At 43.8% G+C, this 18,327-nt stretch overlaps 1 protein-coding gene across 1 annotated transcript in view; it reads left to right on the top strand.

Moving 5' to 3' along the window:
* Positions 1-10,809: 10,809 nt before the first annotated feature.
* Pah (phenylalanine hydroxylase) overlaps positions 10,810-18,327 on the top strand; it is a 60,678-nt gene continuing 53,160 nt past the window's right edge. Inside the window, exons 1-2 of the mRNA XM_005374572.2 lie at positions 10,810-10,971; positions 16,190-16,297. Of these exons, the coding sequence (XP_005374629.1) occupies positions 10,912-10,971; positions 16,190-16,297 (168 nt within the window). The 5' untranslated portion in view covers positions 10,810-10,911. The remainder of the gene's footprint in view (positions 10,972-16,189; positions 16,298-18,327) is intronic.

The following is an 18,327-nucleotide window of genomic DNA, read 5'->3' as shown; positions in this document are numbered from 1 at the left end:
CTTCAATTCATTGATTCTTTGTATTTTTTCTTCTCAAGGTCATTGATTTCTGCTCTGATTTTTGTAATTTCCTTGTACTATCTTTGGGTTTAGATTATTCCTGTTTTTCTAGGACTTTGAAGTGCATCATTAGGCTTTTTACTGGTGTTTTCTCTGTTTCTGTGATGTGAGCACTAATAGCTATAAGCTTCCTTCTTAGGGCTGCTTTTATTGTGTCTCATAAGTTCTGGTATGTTGTACTGTCATTATTATTTAGTTCTAGAAACTATCTTATTCCCTATTTCTTCTGTAGCTCATTATGGAAGGGTGCATTGTTTAATTTGCATGCCTTTGCATAATTTCTGTGTTTTCTTTTGTTGTTAATTTCTAGTTTTATTGTACTATGATCTGATAATATGCATGAGAAAATTTCAATTCTTTTGCATTTACTTATGCTTGCTTTGTTGGCTAGTATGTGGTCTATTTTGGAGAAAGTTTCACGTACAAGAAGAATATGAATTCTTAGAAGAATGTGTGTTTCTTTGTTGTTCTATAGAACAGTCTATAGATATCTCTTAAGCCCATTTTTTAGAACTTTTGGTTCAACTTTGATCTTCCTTTGTTGACTTTTCACCTAGTTGATCTATTTGTGAGAGTGAGGTACTAAGGTCCCCCACTATAATTATATTTATGTTTGCCTGTCTTTTACGTCCAGTTGCACTTGTTTTGTGAAGTTAGATATGTCATTACTTGGTGCATATATATCAATAATTGCTATCTCTTCCTATTGGATTGTTCACTTAACTAATACACAATGCTCATCTTTGCCTCTTTTGATCAGTTTTGGCTTGATGTCTACTTTGTCTGAATATGAGATTACTGCACCTTGATTTTTTAAATTCTCCTTGCAAAGAATGTTGTTTTCCATTCTTTGATTTTTACTCAGTGAGTTTCTTTTTGAGTTAAATGTGTTTCTTATACAGAACATACCATTGGATTTTATTCCTTGATCCATTCTGAAAGTCTGTGTCTTTTAATTGGGAGAACTGAAACCATCCACATTAAAATTTATTACTCCTAAGTGTTGACTTATTCTTGTGATTGCCTTATTTTCCTGTTGTTGATTCCTTATCTTTCCCTTCCACCTAACTACCTGTTGTATTCATTCTATTAGACCTTTTCCCACTGTCATTTTTTTCACTGTACCCTTTGCCATTGTTTCTTTCTATGATATCCTTGAGAATTTTTTGTAGTGCTGGTTGTCATGAATTTCTTTAGGAGCTCTTATAGTGAAAATACTTTATTTTCTCATCAATTTTGAAGGATAGTTTTGCAGGATGTACCAGGTTGCTAATTGAGGTTGAAAATTGTTTTCTTTTAAGCCTTGAAACACTTCACTCCAAGCCCTCCTTAGCCTTTAAGGTTTGTGTTGAGAAGTCTGCTGCAGTGAGTTTACATTCATTTGTTGCTTTTCTCTAATTGCTTTTAGATTATGTTCTTGTGTTGCACTTCTAGGATGTTGACTATGATGTTCTGTGTAAAGGTTCTTTTCTGACCCTTGGCTATTTGGAATTCTACATGCTTCACTTACTGTATGTTAAATTATTTTCCCGTATTTGGAAAGTTTTCTGCTATTATGTCATTAATCAGATTTTATACGCCATTTGTGCTCTCTTCTGATTTTTCACTAATTCCAATTAACCTTAAATTAGTCTTTTTTGTGTTACCTAGTAGCTGTTAGACCTATTTTTCATGTTCTATTGTTGCTTCTAAGGTATCTCACATTAATTGGTCACTGATAGCAGCTCTGTCTTCTAGTTCTGACACTTTGTCTTCACACTGGTCATTTCTACTGCCCCATACTTCTGATAGAATTTTTAGTCTCCTGAATTTCTATTTGGAGCTTTTTTGTGGACTCGAATTCTTTTCTATCTGATTGTTCCTGTTTTGCATTGTTTTGCTTAGCACTAAGCTTTTTATTCATGTCTTTTGTAGACTCACTGATCATTTTATTTAGCCCAATACCTGTTTACTTGTATCTTCTGTGAGCTTGTCATATACTTTATTGATCTATTTTTTATCTTCTCTAATATCATTTTCAATAATTTGGGTGTGCAACTTTTGGCTTCTTCCCCTTTGATGCCCTATTGATTAGTCTTGTGAGAGTTGGGGGTTTGGGGAGGGATTTTGCAGGCTTGTTATCTCATGTTTCTATTTTTCTTTTACTTTGTTTTTATGCTGAGGCTTGTGAGTTGATTGTAGGGAAAAGCTTCATTTCCACTGTGGAGACCTCTTTATTTAATGTCTGATTTTCAGTGCTATCTCTTGAGCATTGCTATTAGCCTTTACCTGTGTCCTAGGATCCAGCTACTTCTGTTTACTTGGAATGGGGGCTTGTAGTGTACTTGACCCAATACTCAATTTTCCAGGAATGGGACATTGTCAATGACCCCATGATCACCCATATATTGGCATTCCAAGAAAATCAATTAATAACAATATCTATATCCCTTTGCTTAGTGTAAAAAATCAGCATCAAATATAAACTGAGTATTGAGAATCCCTAGAACCAACAGTGTACCACCCTTCGCCATAGAAAAGAGATCTACCATTATAGTATGAACACTGAAACAAACCAAATATTGACCTACAGTAAATATCTACTAAATGCAGCAATTTTATCTCAACTAACAATAGAAGAGTCTTCAACAACAGTAACACAAAGTTAACTGGACACCTAGACATTCATAAAACTTAGTAGTTTAATAGTAGGTAGAGGTAGAAGGGGAGGAACCAGAGAATGAAACAAGCAAAATTTGAAAAATTAATCAATGGAATATTGGAAAGAGGAGAGAAAAGTGAGATAGGGGGTTCTTTTGATTTTTAGGGGGGTTCTTTTGAGGAGTAAAGAGAAATTAGTAGTGTTAGAGATATTTGCAGGAAAAAATGAACAAGAAAGAGAAAAAAGGTAAGCAAAGCAAAATACAGAAAATAAAAGAAAGACAAGCAAGAGAAAAAAGTTGAAAGGGCAAAAAATTAAGCAAGAGAAAAGAAACTAAAAAGAGGGGGAAACATAAAAAAGCTCCAATCCCCCAAAAGTCCTGATGAATAAAAGATAAAAATAGGGGCCTAGGGATTTAGCTCAGTGGCACATCACCTGCCTGGCAAGTATAAGGTCATGAGTTCAATTCCCAGTACTGGGGAAAAAAAAAAGTTAAAAATAATAAAAAATAGAAAAATAAAAACAGATTGAGTCAAAGAAAACATTCCTGTGTTTTTAAAAGAATGGGATCTGCACAAGAACTGTGGCCTTGGGATCAGCCAATCACAATTTTCTTGCTTAGATTTCGGTCCTGTGGGTTTGTGGGGTACACTCCTTAAGTCAGAGGGCCTTCTGATCATTCATCCTGGACTGGATATCATCCAGTCCAAGGCATGTCCTTGCTTCTATGACCAGTCCTCTGGAATCTGCTGGGTGTAGGCTGGGGTGTGGGGTGTGTTCAAGTGGATTGTTGATTTAATGTCCACACTCACAGGATCTGGTTGCCCCTGTCTCTGCCTGAGCACTGTCCTTGTCCAGGAATAGGGTGGTGGGTTATTCCTTGCCTCTGCTGCCGAATGCCAAGGCAAAGTAAAATGTAGCTCTGGCTTGGAGCTGGTAGATGTTTGTGCCCTTCTGTTGCATCCGGGAGGTACCATTGGTCTCTATTCATCATTCCTCCCTTTTGGAATGGGAACGTTTACCCTGTGTCACTGTATGTCACTAGTGTTTTAAAGTTTTGTAGAGACTCACACCTAAGGATTTGCCTTAAAATTCAGAGATTTTGCACTTGGACTTTTTAGCACTGCTGGAACTGTTTTAGCAACTCTTAGAGATGAACTACATGCATTTTATATAAAGAGATGTACATGAATCTTTGGGGTCCAGGCATGGAATGTTATGGTTGTATCTGGATCTCTCCTCAAAGTCTCATGCACTCAGAAGTGATGCTGTGGAAAGTAATTGGACCATGGGGCACTGCAGCTGGCTCGGTTTTGAGAAGTGGGGCCTCGTTGGAAGAGGTGCTCGTATTTTGTTCTGTGATAGATATTTTATTGTTCAGGAAGCAATACCAGCGTGACTTCCAAGCTTTCACTGGGTTGCCTGGTCCCCTAGTGCCGTTAATGACATCAGTGCAGAACGGATGTAGGTGGATGCTGAGCACACAGCTGGGAGCGCTGGAATTAGGACATAGATCTTAAGTAGGGCCAATGGCAACTTCCCCATCCTCCTCTCCAGAGACAGGCATTATCTCACCTTGGATTGTGAGCATATTTTCTCTGGAGAGAGGGTGATGACTTTATTATCTGGGAATCTCTTTGGGGATGGAGGTGTTCTCTCTTATATTGGTCTGGCAGTTTCTCTTTGATTCAGAGGAAGAAATTATCTCTAGCTTCCAATGTTGTTTGCTGTGCAAGTATCCCTGAAAATGTGTTCCCAAATGTAGAAATATCATTGGAATCACCTGCCAATGGTCCTCTTTTCTAAATTCTGCGTAAATGCATAAAATTAGTTATATATTCAAAGAAATAGCCTTGAAACCCTTAAGCCTAGTTACTACTCTGATACTACGTCGAATGTGATTGCTTCATTGTCGCTATTTAAGCCCTTGAGACTTTCTGTGCAAAACTCACTTTGCAGCTATAGACTCAGCCCTCACTTTAAGGATTTACAAAGGGAGACCGGGAAACCAAAACGATGACTTAAAGGAGAGATGATCACTAGAAACAGATTTGCCAGTATGGCACCACATTTCTTTTCTTTCCATTGCAGAGGAGGTATAGGGTCCTTCTCCTCACCTTAGCCAGTTCAGGGAAGAGAAATGGAACACGTCAGATTTCCGCCTACGTTCTCTGGAACTTGCGGGATGTGGGGATGGTGTCTAACTCACAGATAAAGGCAAGAAACTAGGAAGCGTCTGTGACTGTTGAACACAGGCCATGGTGAGACCAAGCTGAATCCCACCACTGGCAGGACAGAGGTATGTTTCTCTTGCGATAGGCTGGATGATGCAGTGAGACCGTCAGAGGCCGTGGAGCAGCGTCTAAAAGCCTCCGGAGGGGAATCTTCAAGGCACATATAAAATGTTGCATTAGAAAAGTCATCAGAATCATTTTTTTTATATATATATAACAGAAGACACCAACACCAGTTTACAGCTCTAGCTGTCTCCATGAAGACCAAGTATCTTCCATGCTTGAGTGCACCTAGGGGTAGGTGGGGGTTAGGGCTGATGCCTTGGTCTGTATCCTGCCTGGTCATTTCAAAACTACGGGACAAGAGCATTACCCAATGCAGAAACAGTGCACAAGATGGAAATGAAAATTCTGTTTAAATGTGTGGAAATATTGCTCAATTTTTTTTCATTTTGTTTTGTTTTTTGGTACCGGGAATCAAACTCAGGACCTTGCACTTGCCAGGCAGGCACTTGTGCCGCTGAGCTATATCCCTGGCAACACTGCTCAAAATCAGAGACATCCTAATTTAAACTATAATGAGGTGTATTTCTACCTCTACACTGGTGAAAATTTTTAAATTTTATAAATTCTCATAGGAGATTGAAGACTCTGTCTTGGTCCCATAGTAATGAATTTATAAATGTTCTTGGCTCAAGTGGTTTATGTTAGCTTCAGGACACTGAATGGTAAGTGGGGAGTTTGTTCAGACTGAGAGACTCTTTTCACCAGACTGCAGTGTGGGACTAAGGTGAACATATCATGCCGGCCTCACATGTGTTCTAAGCGGGATTCTGTCCAGATTAACTTGGTCTCCTGTTCCTCAAGCCGGGACAAAGCAGGGAGCTGAGCTCCTGTAAGACCTGATCCCTTTCCCAGTCACTTAGGTATCACTACCCACAAGTGGGCAAACCCAAGTATAGACTGCAAACGTGCCCTCCATTTGTCCTGGACAATGCTGATGGCCTTGGCACTGTGAACATTAACTCAGCAGGCTTGTTTACTTGCTCAGGTGATGTCCGGTCTTGGTGAATCTGAATTTACTTGTTGATATTTATCAATACCAATGGGTGCAACTTTCCATTGCATTGGAATAGGTGTAGGGAAAGAGACTTAGATTTTGCAGGTAAACAGTAAATTGGTGGACTAAAAAGGAATAGAAGAAATATCTCAAATACTTTAAATTTAAATAATATGTTCTTTAAAACTCTTGGATTGTTGAGAAAGCTATAGTGAAAATTTAAAACTGAACAATAGTGAAGAAAATAATTGTATCAGATTAATGGGACATGGTTAGAATAGTGCTTAGAAATATTTCATTTTAAATGTATTTACCAGGAAACAGAAAGTTGAAAACAAATGAGTTCAGTGTTCAACCCAGAAGTTGGGAAAAGATCAGTAAGTCAAACACAGAGAAATGAAAAGTAGAAAAGAATGTTTCCTATTTTCTATATGTTATTCCAGAAACTATGAAACAAGGAAAGCTATAACATTTTTGCACAAGGCTACTATAATCTTGATTTCAAAGGGAGATGATAGTATAAGTAATGAAATTGTCCCATTTCACTAATATAGATAGAAAAATAAACTATGAGCCAACCATACCTAATAATTTACTCAAAATGAATATATTATCAAATAAGGTTTATTCTATAAAAGTCTGTCTATGTAATGCACCACAGTAATGAACTAAAAAGGGTTCGTGGTGGAATTTTCTCAGTAGATACTAAAAAGGCAGTCATTTGATCCAGCACGTCATGATAAAAGCAAACAAATGCAGCTCAACACCACAGACACAGAGGGGATTTCTGTAAAGTTGATGATGGTTATAACATCAAAAACCTACATCAAGCGTAATATTTTCTTCTTTTTTATTTTAAAGAGAATAAAAAAGGACAATAGCAAAATATCAACAATGTAGACAAAAACTCGAGGCTTTTATGGGTAAACGGATGTACCTAGACACCATATTCATAAGTGAAAAAATTGGACACACACATGTAAACATCGTATTGTTTCCCTAGTGTAAGAACATAAAAGAGTAAATAAAACCCAAAACGTACAATAGATATTACAAAAGGGAAAGAAATTGCTCAAAAAAATCAAGCATAATATTAACGAACAGACTTTGACTGCATTCATAATAAAACTGAGACCTAGCATGTATGCCTACTGTACCTGCTACTGTTTACACAATGTCCCCAGATTTGCCAATGAGTTTGATTGCCAAAACAATCAAAATTTCATCTGGAGTATGGAATTACAAGTGTGTATGAACGAAACGTGATCAGGAAATAAAAGGAAACGCAATAGAGTGGACCACGGGAGCCCATTCCATCTCAGAACCAGACTCCAGTGCACAGGGAGCTTAGTAAGATGTGCACTTGTGCACGTGGACCCAAGTCACAGGGGAGTCTCTGGCCGTGCTTGTCCCAGAAGAGACCCTTCTACCCCATCTCAGAAAAGTGACGTAAAAGTGTCAGTGGAGAAAAGGGTCTGTGGACAGTAGTAACTCACGACATGGAAAAGAAGAACTACGGAGTCTTTACATAGCTGACAGTTAGAGCAGTTAAGGATCCAAACGAGAAAGGGGGAACTGAACTGACGGCAGGAGAAAGCAGGGGGCAGAGAGAGGAAGGCGGCCCGCGACAGCTGTGGTGGGGCCCAGGAGGGGGTGCAAGGTCGGCATCCACAATGTGCAAATTGATACTGCACATCAGGAAAAGACAGGAGTCCTAGTAGAAATTGGGGGAAGGGTGTGTTGATTATGTGGACACTGGAGTAGCATCAGGGTATAAAGAAATACATTCATTGGTTATAAAAGAAATGCACATTAAAAATACAAGCAAGATACCCCTTCATCCTCATCAGACTGGTGAAGTAAATAAAAATAAACGACCCAATTCTAACTTTGGGAGAATGCAGAGTGTTAGGAATACTCTACAACAGGCTCCTTTCTCCCGCCAGAGGGAGTATGGATGGGTACAAACTACTCTGAACAAAGGGAAGCCCGGCAGTAATTTGTGAAATTAAGAATTTATGTTCTCTATGATTGAGAGCCTCACTCACCTGCCCTGAAAAGTTTATCCCCAGGCCTATCCAGAAAGGATCGAGGATGAGGATGTCTATCACAGCACCCCTTGGGCTTGTGGAGAGTGAGGGAACCTAGGTTACCCAGCACAACGTATTAGAGAAGCTGCGTTCAGGGACAGGCAGTGCACGTAAGGAATCAAGACAAAAGAGAATGAGCAAATACACAAGAGAGACGTAGGTGTGGTGGTGCATGCCTGTAAATCCAGCATTCTGCGAGGCTGAGGCAGAAGGTTCACAACTCTGAACCCAATCTGGGCAATTTAGTGACTTAGCAAGACCTTGTCTCAAAAACAAAACAAAACAAAACAACATGGATTGGGGATATAGCTTACTGTGAAGGCCTTAGTTTCCATCTCCAGGATCCTCCTCCAAAGAAAAATCAACCAGTTAAACAAATAACACAAGCAAGAGAGGAGTTTTGTAGGCTTTATGTGTCACAGATTCATGGGTTGTGATCAACTCCATCTTCTGCACATCAAGTTAGATTCAAAGGAGTTGATAAGCCAGTGATGGGAAATCTGCGACTTCCAGAGCAGCAAAAGCCAGCTCGAGGGTCACCAGCAGCACCACTGCACATCTTGTGACACGGGTCCCACTGCTGACAGCCACTAACTCTGTCTCGGATCTGCAGACTGTGAATGCGTCTACGTCTGCACTTTCTCCGCACTTTTCTTAAGAACTCCACTGTCCTTAGTTACAGCAACGCATTCTATTCTAACCAATTATCTGTAAAGCTGTGTCACAAGCAGTCTCAAACTGAGTGAGCATTTACTTAGTCCACAGATATATTTTCTCTTTTTCCCAAATATATTTTTTAAACAGACCATGAATACTCTTTCTCTCTGTCTGTCCCTGTCTGTCTCTGTCTCTGTCTCTCTTTCTGTCTCTATCTCTGTCTCTGTCTGTCTGTCTCTCTCTTTCTAAGGTAGCAGACAATTAAGTGTTCATGCTTCTCAACCCAGATCTGGGGCATCTTTACATGAAATAAGTAAATAGGTTTAAAAATCCCATTTTTAGCTGATGGGCAGAGAAAAGAGAAGGGCTATCGTGATGTTCTCCTAAAAATCATGGTGTCCCATTTCAAAAAGGAAAGGAAGAGCATTTCAGAGCCCGAGACTTGAAGATGGGTGAAACGTTGCTTGCATTTAGGCCACGACTTAAACCTCCTGGGCCTCCATTTCTTTTTCTATACCAGGGATTCAGATAGCATTTCTATCACGGTACCATTCCTTTATGCCTAGTTCATAGGGTTGCCAGGAGGAAGAAATTTGTCACGTGGAGAGCCTGTCACCGTGTGAAGCACAGGAAGCAGACAGGTGGTGATTACCGCTTGCTTACATCTCCTGCACCCCTGTTACGCTCCAGGTGCAGTTACAGTCAAGGTCTGGCCCTTCCACATTCAACAACCTTGAGCTCCCTCGTGCCATCGGGAACACTGGCCAGACACCCAAGCATGCCCGGGGACAGAGGCTGCGCTTTCTATGTCTGCATCCCTGGCAGCCAGTAGAAACCCGGCACACCCCAGAGGCTCCAAAAATCCTAAACCATCCTCAAAAGCCCCATCTTAAAGGCAACAAGGCATAGGCTTGAGCCAAGGCATGCGGCTCTTCCATGGTAAAGCCAGGGACGGACCCACTTGTTTTTAATCCACAGCCCGAGACTTTCTTTTTCTTTTTTTAGCAGATGCTTGGTTTTTCGGTCAAAGAATTGCAGGATGGGAGGGGGTGGGCTTCTAGCAGCCTCTATTATTGGCCTGTGTCTCACAGCCCACTGACCTCACCTGGGTAAATATGAAGCAGGCACTTGAGGCCTCTGTGCAGCTGACACGCTGCATCTTTCGGGAAACTCTAACTTTCCATGTTCTTTGTGTATTTCGCCTTTCCTGTTGGTGACTCCTACCCCAGCTGTTTCCTTTGTAGATAAAATGGGGTTAACGGTGTTGCCCTGTCTCTGTGGAACGCAGTTCCGGCCTCCTCCGGCTCGCTCCCGGCCTGGCCTGTTTGATCATCTTCAGGAGCCTCAGTCCTCTGTCTGTCTGTCAGCAGCACTGCCGCGTGGCCAGGGAGGCCGGGAGCTGCCCTGCCCCCGAGTGTGTATTCACAAAGCTCCCAAGGCCAGCCGGCACGTGGCACGGTCCTATCTGTTGTCAGGTTCTGCTCATTTACTGACTGCTGCGCTCTGTGGGGAGGAGCTGGACGGGACATTAGTCCATCGCCTTGTCCCTCACCCAGCACAGCGAGGCAGCGCTGCTGTCCTCCCCTGAGCGTCCCCAGGGCTCTGTAAGTGGCTGCGGGACTTGTGATGCATTTCAACCCAGCCGACCCCTATCTTTGTTCTTTAGCTGCAGTTCTCAGTGTCCACGACGTCGTCAACACATAGATTTCCCCAGACAAAGCACAGCAAGGGTCAGTAAGAGGGACTGAAAAAATCTAAATTAGGATCCTGGCTGTGTTTGGACAGGGAGCGAGGGGGAATTGCTCACATGGTTATTAGCGTCAGGCTGAGGCAGGTTTCCTCCAGTTGCAGGCGACCTGCAGTCCAGGCTCCTGAGAGTTCTTTTAGTGTCAGCCTGTCTGATTCTGGGCACAGGCGGCCCTGGGGTCTCTGGCCTCTGCCTCTGTCCAGGGCAGGCTGACAAGCGCACCACGCAGGTTGGCAGGAGCTCCTGGTCCCTCCTCTCACCCTGCTGCGTCAGGACAACGCCCACCAGGACTGTGACCCTGCAGGTGACACGGCAGAATACGCCCTTGTCCAGGTTAAAACGCTCAACCTCCACCCCGTGCTGACTACAGACCTGCTGGGACTGACGCCTGGTGCTAGAGACAGCTCTCGCCAGCAGCCAGAATGTCAGCCGTGGTCCTGGAGAACGGAGGCTCCGGCCGAAAATTCTCAGACTTTGGACAGGTGAGCCAGGGCCGCCTCAGCTGCTCAGGAAGGAAGTTTGGCTGCCGAGGGAGAAAGAGGTCTTAGCAGGGTATGGTGGTGCACACCCATAATCCCAACATTCTGGGAGGCTGAGGCAGGAGGATTTTGAGTTCAAGCCTAGGCTGGGCAACGTTACGACTTAGAGGAGAGTTTGTCTCAAAGTAAAAAATTAAAAGGGTTGGAAAAGTAGCTCAGCATTCAACCTCCAATGGAGGGTGAGTGTTTGTGGGGAGAGGTCTGAGAAATAAAATATTGATGTTTCCTAGTTCCATGAGCTCACCAAGAAGTCTGGCTTCATTTGCAGAGGATGAGAATGACCAGGAAGTCATCAGTTAGGACTGCTCTTCACAGAGGTCCCCAAGGGGAAGCGCCTCTGTCCCCATGGCTTTCAGGGAGAAAGAGCACTCCTTAGGAGTTGGGGGTCCCCTGTCCAGAGCTGTGTGTCTTTGGACAAGCCATGCCCCTCTCTGTTTCTATTTTCTCTCTCTAAACTGGAAGCGCTGGTCACCCATGACCTGGGGCAGAGGTCGGGTCCTTGTAGGTCCCTTCCGTGAGGTTTATAAAGTGCTCGTGGCCGGTTATGAAAAAGGTAAAATTGTGGGAAACTGTATCCTCCTTCAGCATGAAGAGGATTTGGGTGCTTAGTCTGACCTGGGAGGGAGGAACTCAGCAGAGGGGAAGATGCAGGCCTTCGGCTCCTCTCCCAGGGGTAGAAGGACTCAGAGTCCAAAGAGCGACTTGGGGACAATGACGGGATGGGGTCCGCACCTGGGGTGTGGTCCACACCAGGCTTTGCTATTGTTCTCTTGAGGTGAGCATTCGCAGGGTACATTTTAAAATCTGACTGACATACATCCTCACCCCAGGCAGGACATCACTCTGGGACTCTGAGATGTAGACCGCAGCAAGGCCCTGGGCCTGCAGGGTCAGGCAGAGCCAGTGGGCGGTGAGAGAGGGAAGGAGGGTCCAGGCCAAAGGAGCCTGACGGGAGAGGCTGTGGGGATTTGGACTGGCTCCCTCGGATCCAAGGACAGAGGCCTCCACATGGCCATGGGAGGGGATTACGGCCGCCATCAGGTCAGGGAGCCAGGGGGTCCTAAAGCCTTCTTTCTATAGCATTTAGATCAGGAATCCACAGGGTATCACTGCCAAGGACAGGGCCCTCGTAGAATGGTGGGTTTGGAGCACGCCCGGGTTTAACCTCTGCATTGACATGGGTATCTGATGGGTAGCAGAGCTTCAGACTTGTTTATTTGAAAAGTAGGAATAAAAATAACTACATCCTAGGGCCACTATGAGAATTAAATGAAATAAGGCCTATCAATCTTTCCGTCCAGTTCCTAGAACATAGGAAAGTGCCACTGTGTGTCCAGCTAGAACCAAGGGGTTTATTCAACAAAATGTCCTGAACTCCAGCAGGAAGGATGGGCAAGGAGTCCAGCGCTGTGCCCGGCAGCCGCATCCTGGGAAGGGTGCTGGGGTACAGTCAGGAGCCCTGGGCCTCCTGGGCCACTAAGGCTGTGAGCTAGGAAAGCCGTGTGCTTGGAGTGAGGAGGCTCAGGGCGATCTCTGTAAGGCCGAGGCAGACAGGGTGGGGCTCCTTTAGTCTTCAAGCTCCTTCCAGCTCTGACATCTGCAGCGAGATGACAGGGAGGACCCCACGTGCTGTGGGCATAGATTCTGTCAGAGCTTTACCCAGGTGACACGCAACTGTCCTGCAGAGTGTTTTAACTCTTTCGTGCACTCAGCCGAGACCTACCGAGCACTTGCCTATTCTGGGTGGAGCAATTTCTGCCCCGCAAAAACGTATTCTCATGCAAGCGGTAAGCAATTAACAATTAACAATTAACAAAAGAACCACGTAATACAATTTCACATAGAGATAAATGCTGTGAAAAGAGAACAGAGTGATGGGATAGGATGTGAGGAAATCAGAAATCATATCGACGAACAGTGAGGCTGGTGTTTGAACCTTGAGCTGAATCCAACAGCTGTGAACATTTCTTTAGCACAACACCTCTCCCGGCAGGTCAAGGCTGGAATGTAGAGGTATTCAGGAAGTTTGTTTCCTGCTGCGAGAGGTGCAGTGTGGCAGGAGATTTACACCCTGTTTTTAGTCATCTTATAGTGTGTGTGTGTGTGTGTGTGTGTGTGTGTGAGAGAGCTCTTAGTCTGTCTTTGAGGGAGACAGACTAAGAGAGAGAGGAGAGAGAGAGAGAGAGAGAGAGAGAGAGAGAGAGAGAGATCGCACCTACAAATACACACCTCCCCCTAACCCTTCAAGAACCAGGACTGAAAGTTAACCCTCCTGGAATACCCTGACTAAAATGTGTTGCTGTAAATTGGAAATCTGGTCTGTTCTAAAGGTAACAGAATGGATTTTTTAGATAAAACAAAAAAGAACATGCTATGTTTCTATGACGCATGCATTCAACGTTCAGCCACTGAAATTCTTTGATTCTTGGTTCCTGACAAAGTCCCTCCCTTCTGCCTTCTTTCTTCCTGTTGAGTTTGTGAGTTCCTTTTCTCTGCCTTGCACCTGTCCTGAATATATGAATGTGTGCAAGTCAACTCACACATCTGTTGGAAATAAATTAGGTACGGCTTATGAGATGATTGAAAAAATACTCTGGAAGAGTTTTGCCAAAGGTCTGTGATTAGCGAGACCAACGCGGCAGTGTCAGAATCCAGAATCCAAACCCACTGGGCCGAACCATGTTAGAAACTTCCATGAGCTTTGTTTAATTTAAAGTCCTCCACGCTATGACCAGGAGAAGTTATTGTCCTAGGCAAATCTGACACCAGAGACAGAATCAGAGCACTGATGTTGTGGGGCCTGGGTTCAAGTTCAGACTCTGTTTCTCATTAGCTGGATGCCCTTGGACAAGCACCTTCAACTTGGAGAGTCTGTCCTTTTATTTACAAACCAAGAGCACCTACCTGGTGAGGACTGATGAGTGTCACGTGCTGGTGCAAAAGCTGCTCTGAGTTAACTTTTCAAAGTACCCAGTACGGCTCCTGGCAACACCAGCTCCCCAGTCAGCAGCAGGAGTAGCACTAATAACAACACAGTCCTGTAGCGCCTTACCACACAGTAGATGTACGTTTGCACACACACTTGAGAAAAAGCATACTTTCAACACATAGCCTGTGCATTCGTTAGTGATTTTGAAGTTTTCCACAGTTAAAACTCATCCAGAATGGTTTAGAAAGTGCAGCAGGGACAGGGCACGGTTCTTTTCGGTTGGGATCCATGCAGACCTCTAAGCTGGAATCACACAAGGCAGTGGAAACAAAGAAAAAAAAGGGACACTAAGAGTCATTCATGTGTGGAGAAGACAGGCTGGGCTTGGGGATTGGCTGGACGTGCGCAGGAGTGCGGTGCGGGCCTGAGGGGCGCGGGGTTTCAGGCAGAGGTGCATTTGAATCTGAGCTGCCCTAGCCGGAGGCAGCGCCTGTTGATCAGGATCAGGAATTAGCTTACTTTTCCTGCGGGTCAACTGGGGAAAGGAAAGTTGCCAAGGGAACTAGAGACAGAAATCTTTTCAGGCACGCAGGAAAGGTTAAGGATTCCGTGCTCTGTGGGAGGAGGAAGGACACTGAAGTCAGAGACCCCGGCGCGGCTGAGGGGGCGTCCGCACCAGGTTCCGATTCATGCACGGTAGGCAGGGACCGAGTGCTCTGCCTCTGGCGCTCTGGCCCTTGAGGCCACGTGCTTAACCTCTGAGTTTTAATCCTGTCATCAGCAGAAGGGCCGGTTGGTGAATAATAAACCTATCTCTTAGACGGTCTTCAAAGTTAAATGAGATAATCCACACCAAGTGCTCCTTACAACCCCTGGGACAGGATAGGCTCTTAGTAGATGATACATTAAAGTTGCTTTTGCAAAGATAGTCTTGCTCCACATAGGGATTGATGGCTGTTCGTTTGGCCTTCTAATATTTTTGAAGCACGCTCCAGTCCCACTTGCTGATAAACTGGGTTCCTCTCCACAATCCTGTTTCACGTGAGGTTCTGGGAAACTCTGAATTTTCAGAATTGAAAAAAAAGTTTTCTTAAGGGTCATCAGTACTGACACGGCTTTTATTATCTAAGTGGCTGACAGGAATCTGCCCGCTATAGCCCCCTCCGTGGACATGACGTAACATCCCCTGGTTAACCTCCTTAACTTGCTTACAAAGGGGAAACTGTCAGGCACGTTTTTCTCTCCCTGGTTTTGAGAACATTTTATGTGTTGGTGGCGCCCATCATTTTTGGACCAAGACTTCTCTTTAAAACTCGGGAGATCTCTGGCAGGCCCTGGCACATGAGCCTGCCTCTCTCCTCCTTTGCTGTCACACGCGTGTAGTAGGTGGCAGAAGCGTGGCATTCTTTGCTGCTTGTCCAAAAACATCCATCTTCGGATAGGTTATTTGTGGACTTTTAGCCGTTTTGTGTCTCTTTTTCAGCCAATGTGTGTCTTAGATCCTAGCATATAGGAAGAAGTTCATCCTTCGTGAGATTTTGCCAAAAGCTTAGTGGTTATATTTCTTCTAATATTCTTCTTAAACTTATCTTTTTTTTTCCTTTTTGTTATCTGAATTTGTTTTGATGAGTTATGATTTGCATGATTTTATAACTGGAGGGAGCCAGGAGGGCTGAGAGATTTGCCCTCTTCTGGGAAACTAGGAAAAAAAGGTTTCCAGCATAAGTCTTCAGATTCAAAACCCTGTGAATATTCTAAGTACTTTCCACATGGATTTTCCAATGTTTTTTGGGACCCTTTCAGAGCGATATTATGTTGCCTCTAAGTATGTTTTTATTCATTGTAAATGTATCTCTTAAGTCAGAATTTTAGCTCCTAAGGGATAGGAGTGTTGCCTTATTCATCTTTGTGTCTCTCAGAGATACAAAGTAAATAATGGCTGGCACTTAATAAGTGTTCATTAAAAGGTATTAAATGTATAGGATGGACTGGTGACATCCATGAATAACCAAAGCCTCCTAAATTAAAAATGGATGCAGAGCATCACCGAGCACTTCCTCCTCCTTATTTATCTTCTACCACATTATATACCTTTGTACAGAATACACATGGTTTACTGTATTCCAAGGTTTAGCTATGAAAAAAATCCCATTTCCTGCTTCCTTGGAGGCTTCATGGGAAGAATCTTCTAAGTGTTAAAAATGTGTTAACCAAGTGCATCTAATTCTACAGGAAACGAGCTACATTGAGGACAACTCCAGCCAAAACAGCGCCATTTCGCTGATCTTCTCCCTCAAAGAAGAAGTTGGTGCACTGGCCAAAGTCTTGCGCTTATTTGAGGTGAGTGCTTTGTCCTCACGTGTCTTGGATAATGCCAAGGGAGACACAGTGAAAACAGCAGAGAGTCTAGACCTGGAACCTTGGCTTTCACTCCGCCCCCTGCGTGAAGCAACTGTGTGAACGTATTAAGTTCAATCTCTTGGAGCATTATTCAGACTACAGTACTGATATTTCACCCCTGCTTAACTTTAACAGGGTCTCTGTGGTAAAATCATGTTTGTAAATTGCTAGGTACATATTCCATATGGTCACAGTGGAAGCCTAGACAAAATCAAATGAAAGAATCATTAATTCTTTAATTCATGGAATTAATATTTATTATCTTGTATGTCTAGCCATAAGATAATAAATAAGACACCATCCCTTCCTCCAAGCAGATTAACCCCAAACTGTATTCCAAGGAACAGCTAATATTTTTCAAGGTACAGATAGACACAATTAAAGAGATTCCATGACCAATATGTATGGGAAGCTTTATCATAGGAGTCTACAAAACTGTAATGCATATAGCAGGTCATTCTAAGGGATAACTGTGTGTACTCTTTTCCAAACTGATTACTGTGGACTCAGTTTTAAGTACATGTTTTAACATCTGAGAACAGAATTCAGGACATGCTGACTTGGGCTTTAGGTAGGCACAGTTTCCTAACCTAGCATTCAGTTTCCTAACCTAGTATAACAGTTTCCTAACTAGTCTCTCCCAAGTATTTTGCTAACGCTTTAGCAGGGCCTTTCTTACCTGAGGATGCTTTGCTTTCTACCATTTTTAATGATCCCTCCCGCTGATTGGCAGGCTAGGTGTCAGGACCATACGCATGGTGTTCAGTATACATTTGTTCATGCGTTCCACCAACACTTCTTGGACCTGGCAGAGTGTGATGAGATCACCCGTGGAAACCCACGGCTTTCTCAGTGCTTGGGAAGGGCTGGAGAGACACAGACAGGGTAAGGAGGAGGCGCTGTTTTGAGGAGCCGTGGAGCAGAGGTGGGAGGGGGGAGTCTCTCAGTGAAGGCAGCTTTAACGATGCCATCTCACTCCATCTTACAAGAGTAGGATGAGGTAGGGGCTTTTGGTCCTTATTTTCCAGAGAAAGAAACTGAAGGTTAGAGAGGCTCATTAACTTACCTGAGGGCACCCAGCTGTAAATGCTGGAGATATTATTTGAGTCCAAGCATTCTGACTCCAGAATCTGACCTCATAACTGTTCCTCAGCACTGCCTTGGACAAGACTGGCTTTATAACTTGCAGGGTTCACTGCACCATGAAAATGCACATCAAAAAAAACAAAAACAAAAACAAAAACAAAAACCAACCAGAAAACAAGTGCTAAAGACAAAACTTTGAAAAAAAATTTCTCCTGCAGTCTCTTCCTTATCATGCCATTTTGTTTCTTTTCCTGATACTGGAGATGGAGCTCAGGTCCTTTGCATTGATCTACAGCCCGAGCTCCACCCCCTTAGTACTTTATTTTGAGAAAAAGTCTTGTTAAATTGCTAATTTGCACTGGAAACTGTGATCCTCTTGCCTACGCTGTCCAGAATCATGGGTTTACTATAAAAGGCATTTATTATAAAAGGCGCTTGCCACGGTGTCTTCTATTGGCTATTTAGTTGTCCTCTTCTTTCTTGGTCACTATGGGCTTCTTTGCTGGTGGACTGACAGTTCCTGCTGATGGAGAACAAGCCCATCTCCCTGCCCCTTGGGCTGCCGCAACCCCGCAGTGATGGGTGAAACTCCAAGCAATTACAATCTCTGGGCAGGAGTCAAAGAAAGGCTCCTGCAGAACCAAGCCACATCTACAGGTGGAGAGGGGACAGCAGGACAGGGACCTCCCCACCAATGTGATACCGCTGGACACCACCCAGGGCAGCGGGGGCCCAGGTGGCAGGGTGAGGTTGGGGCGTCCATGGTGCCAGGGAGCTGGGAGGTTGGGAGGGAACAGAGGGGGAGGCTCACGCCATGTGACTGAGGCTCCAAGCACCCAGCACATGCTCTGTTGCCCCACTGGACTTTGCTCACCAAACACAAG

This window comes from Chinchilla lanigera, unplaced genomic scaffold, assembly GCF_000276665.1.
Source record: "Chinchilla lanigera isolate Chin_1 unplaced genomic scaffold, ChiLan1.0 scaffold00004, whole genome shotgun sequence".
Taxonomy (NCBI): Eukaryota; Metazoa; Chordata; class Mammalia; order Rodentia; family Chinchillidae; genus Chinchilla; species Chinchilla lanigera.
This window is presented reverse-complemented; position numbering and strand designations above follow the sequence as displayed.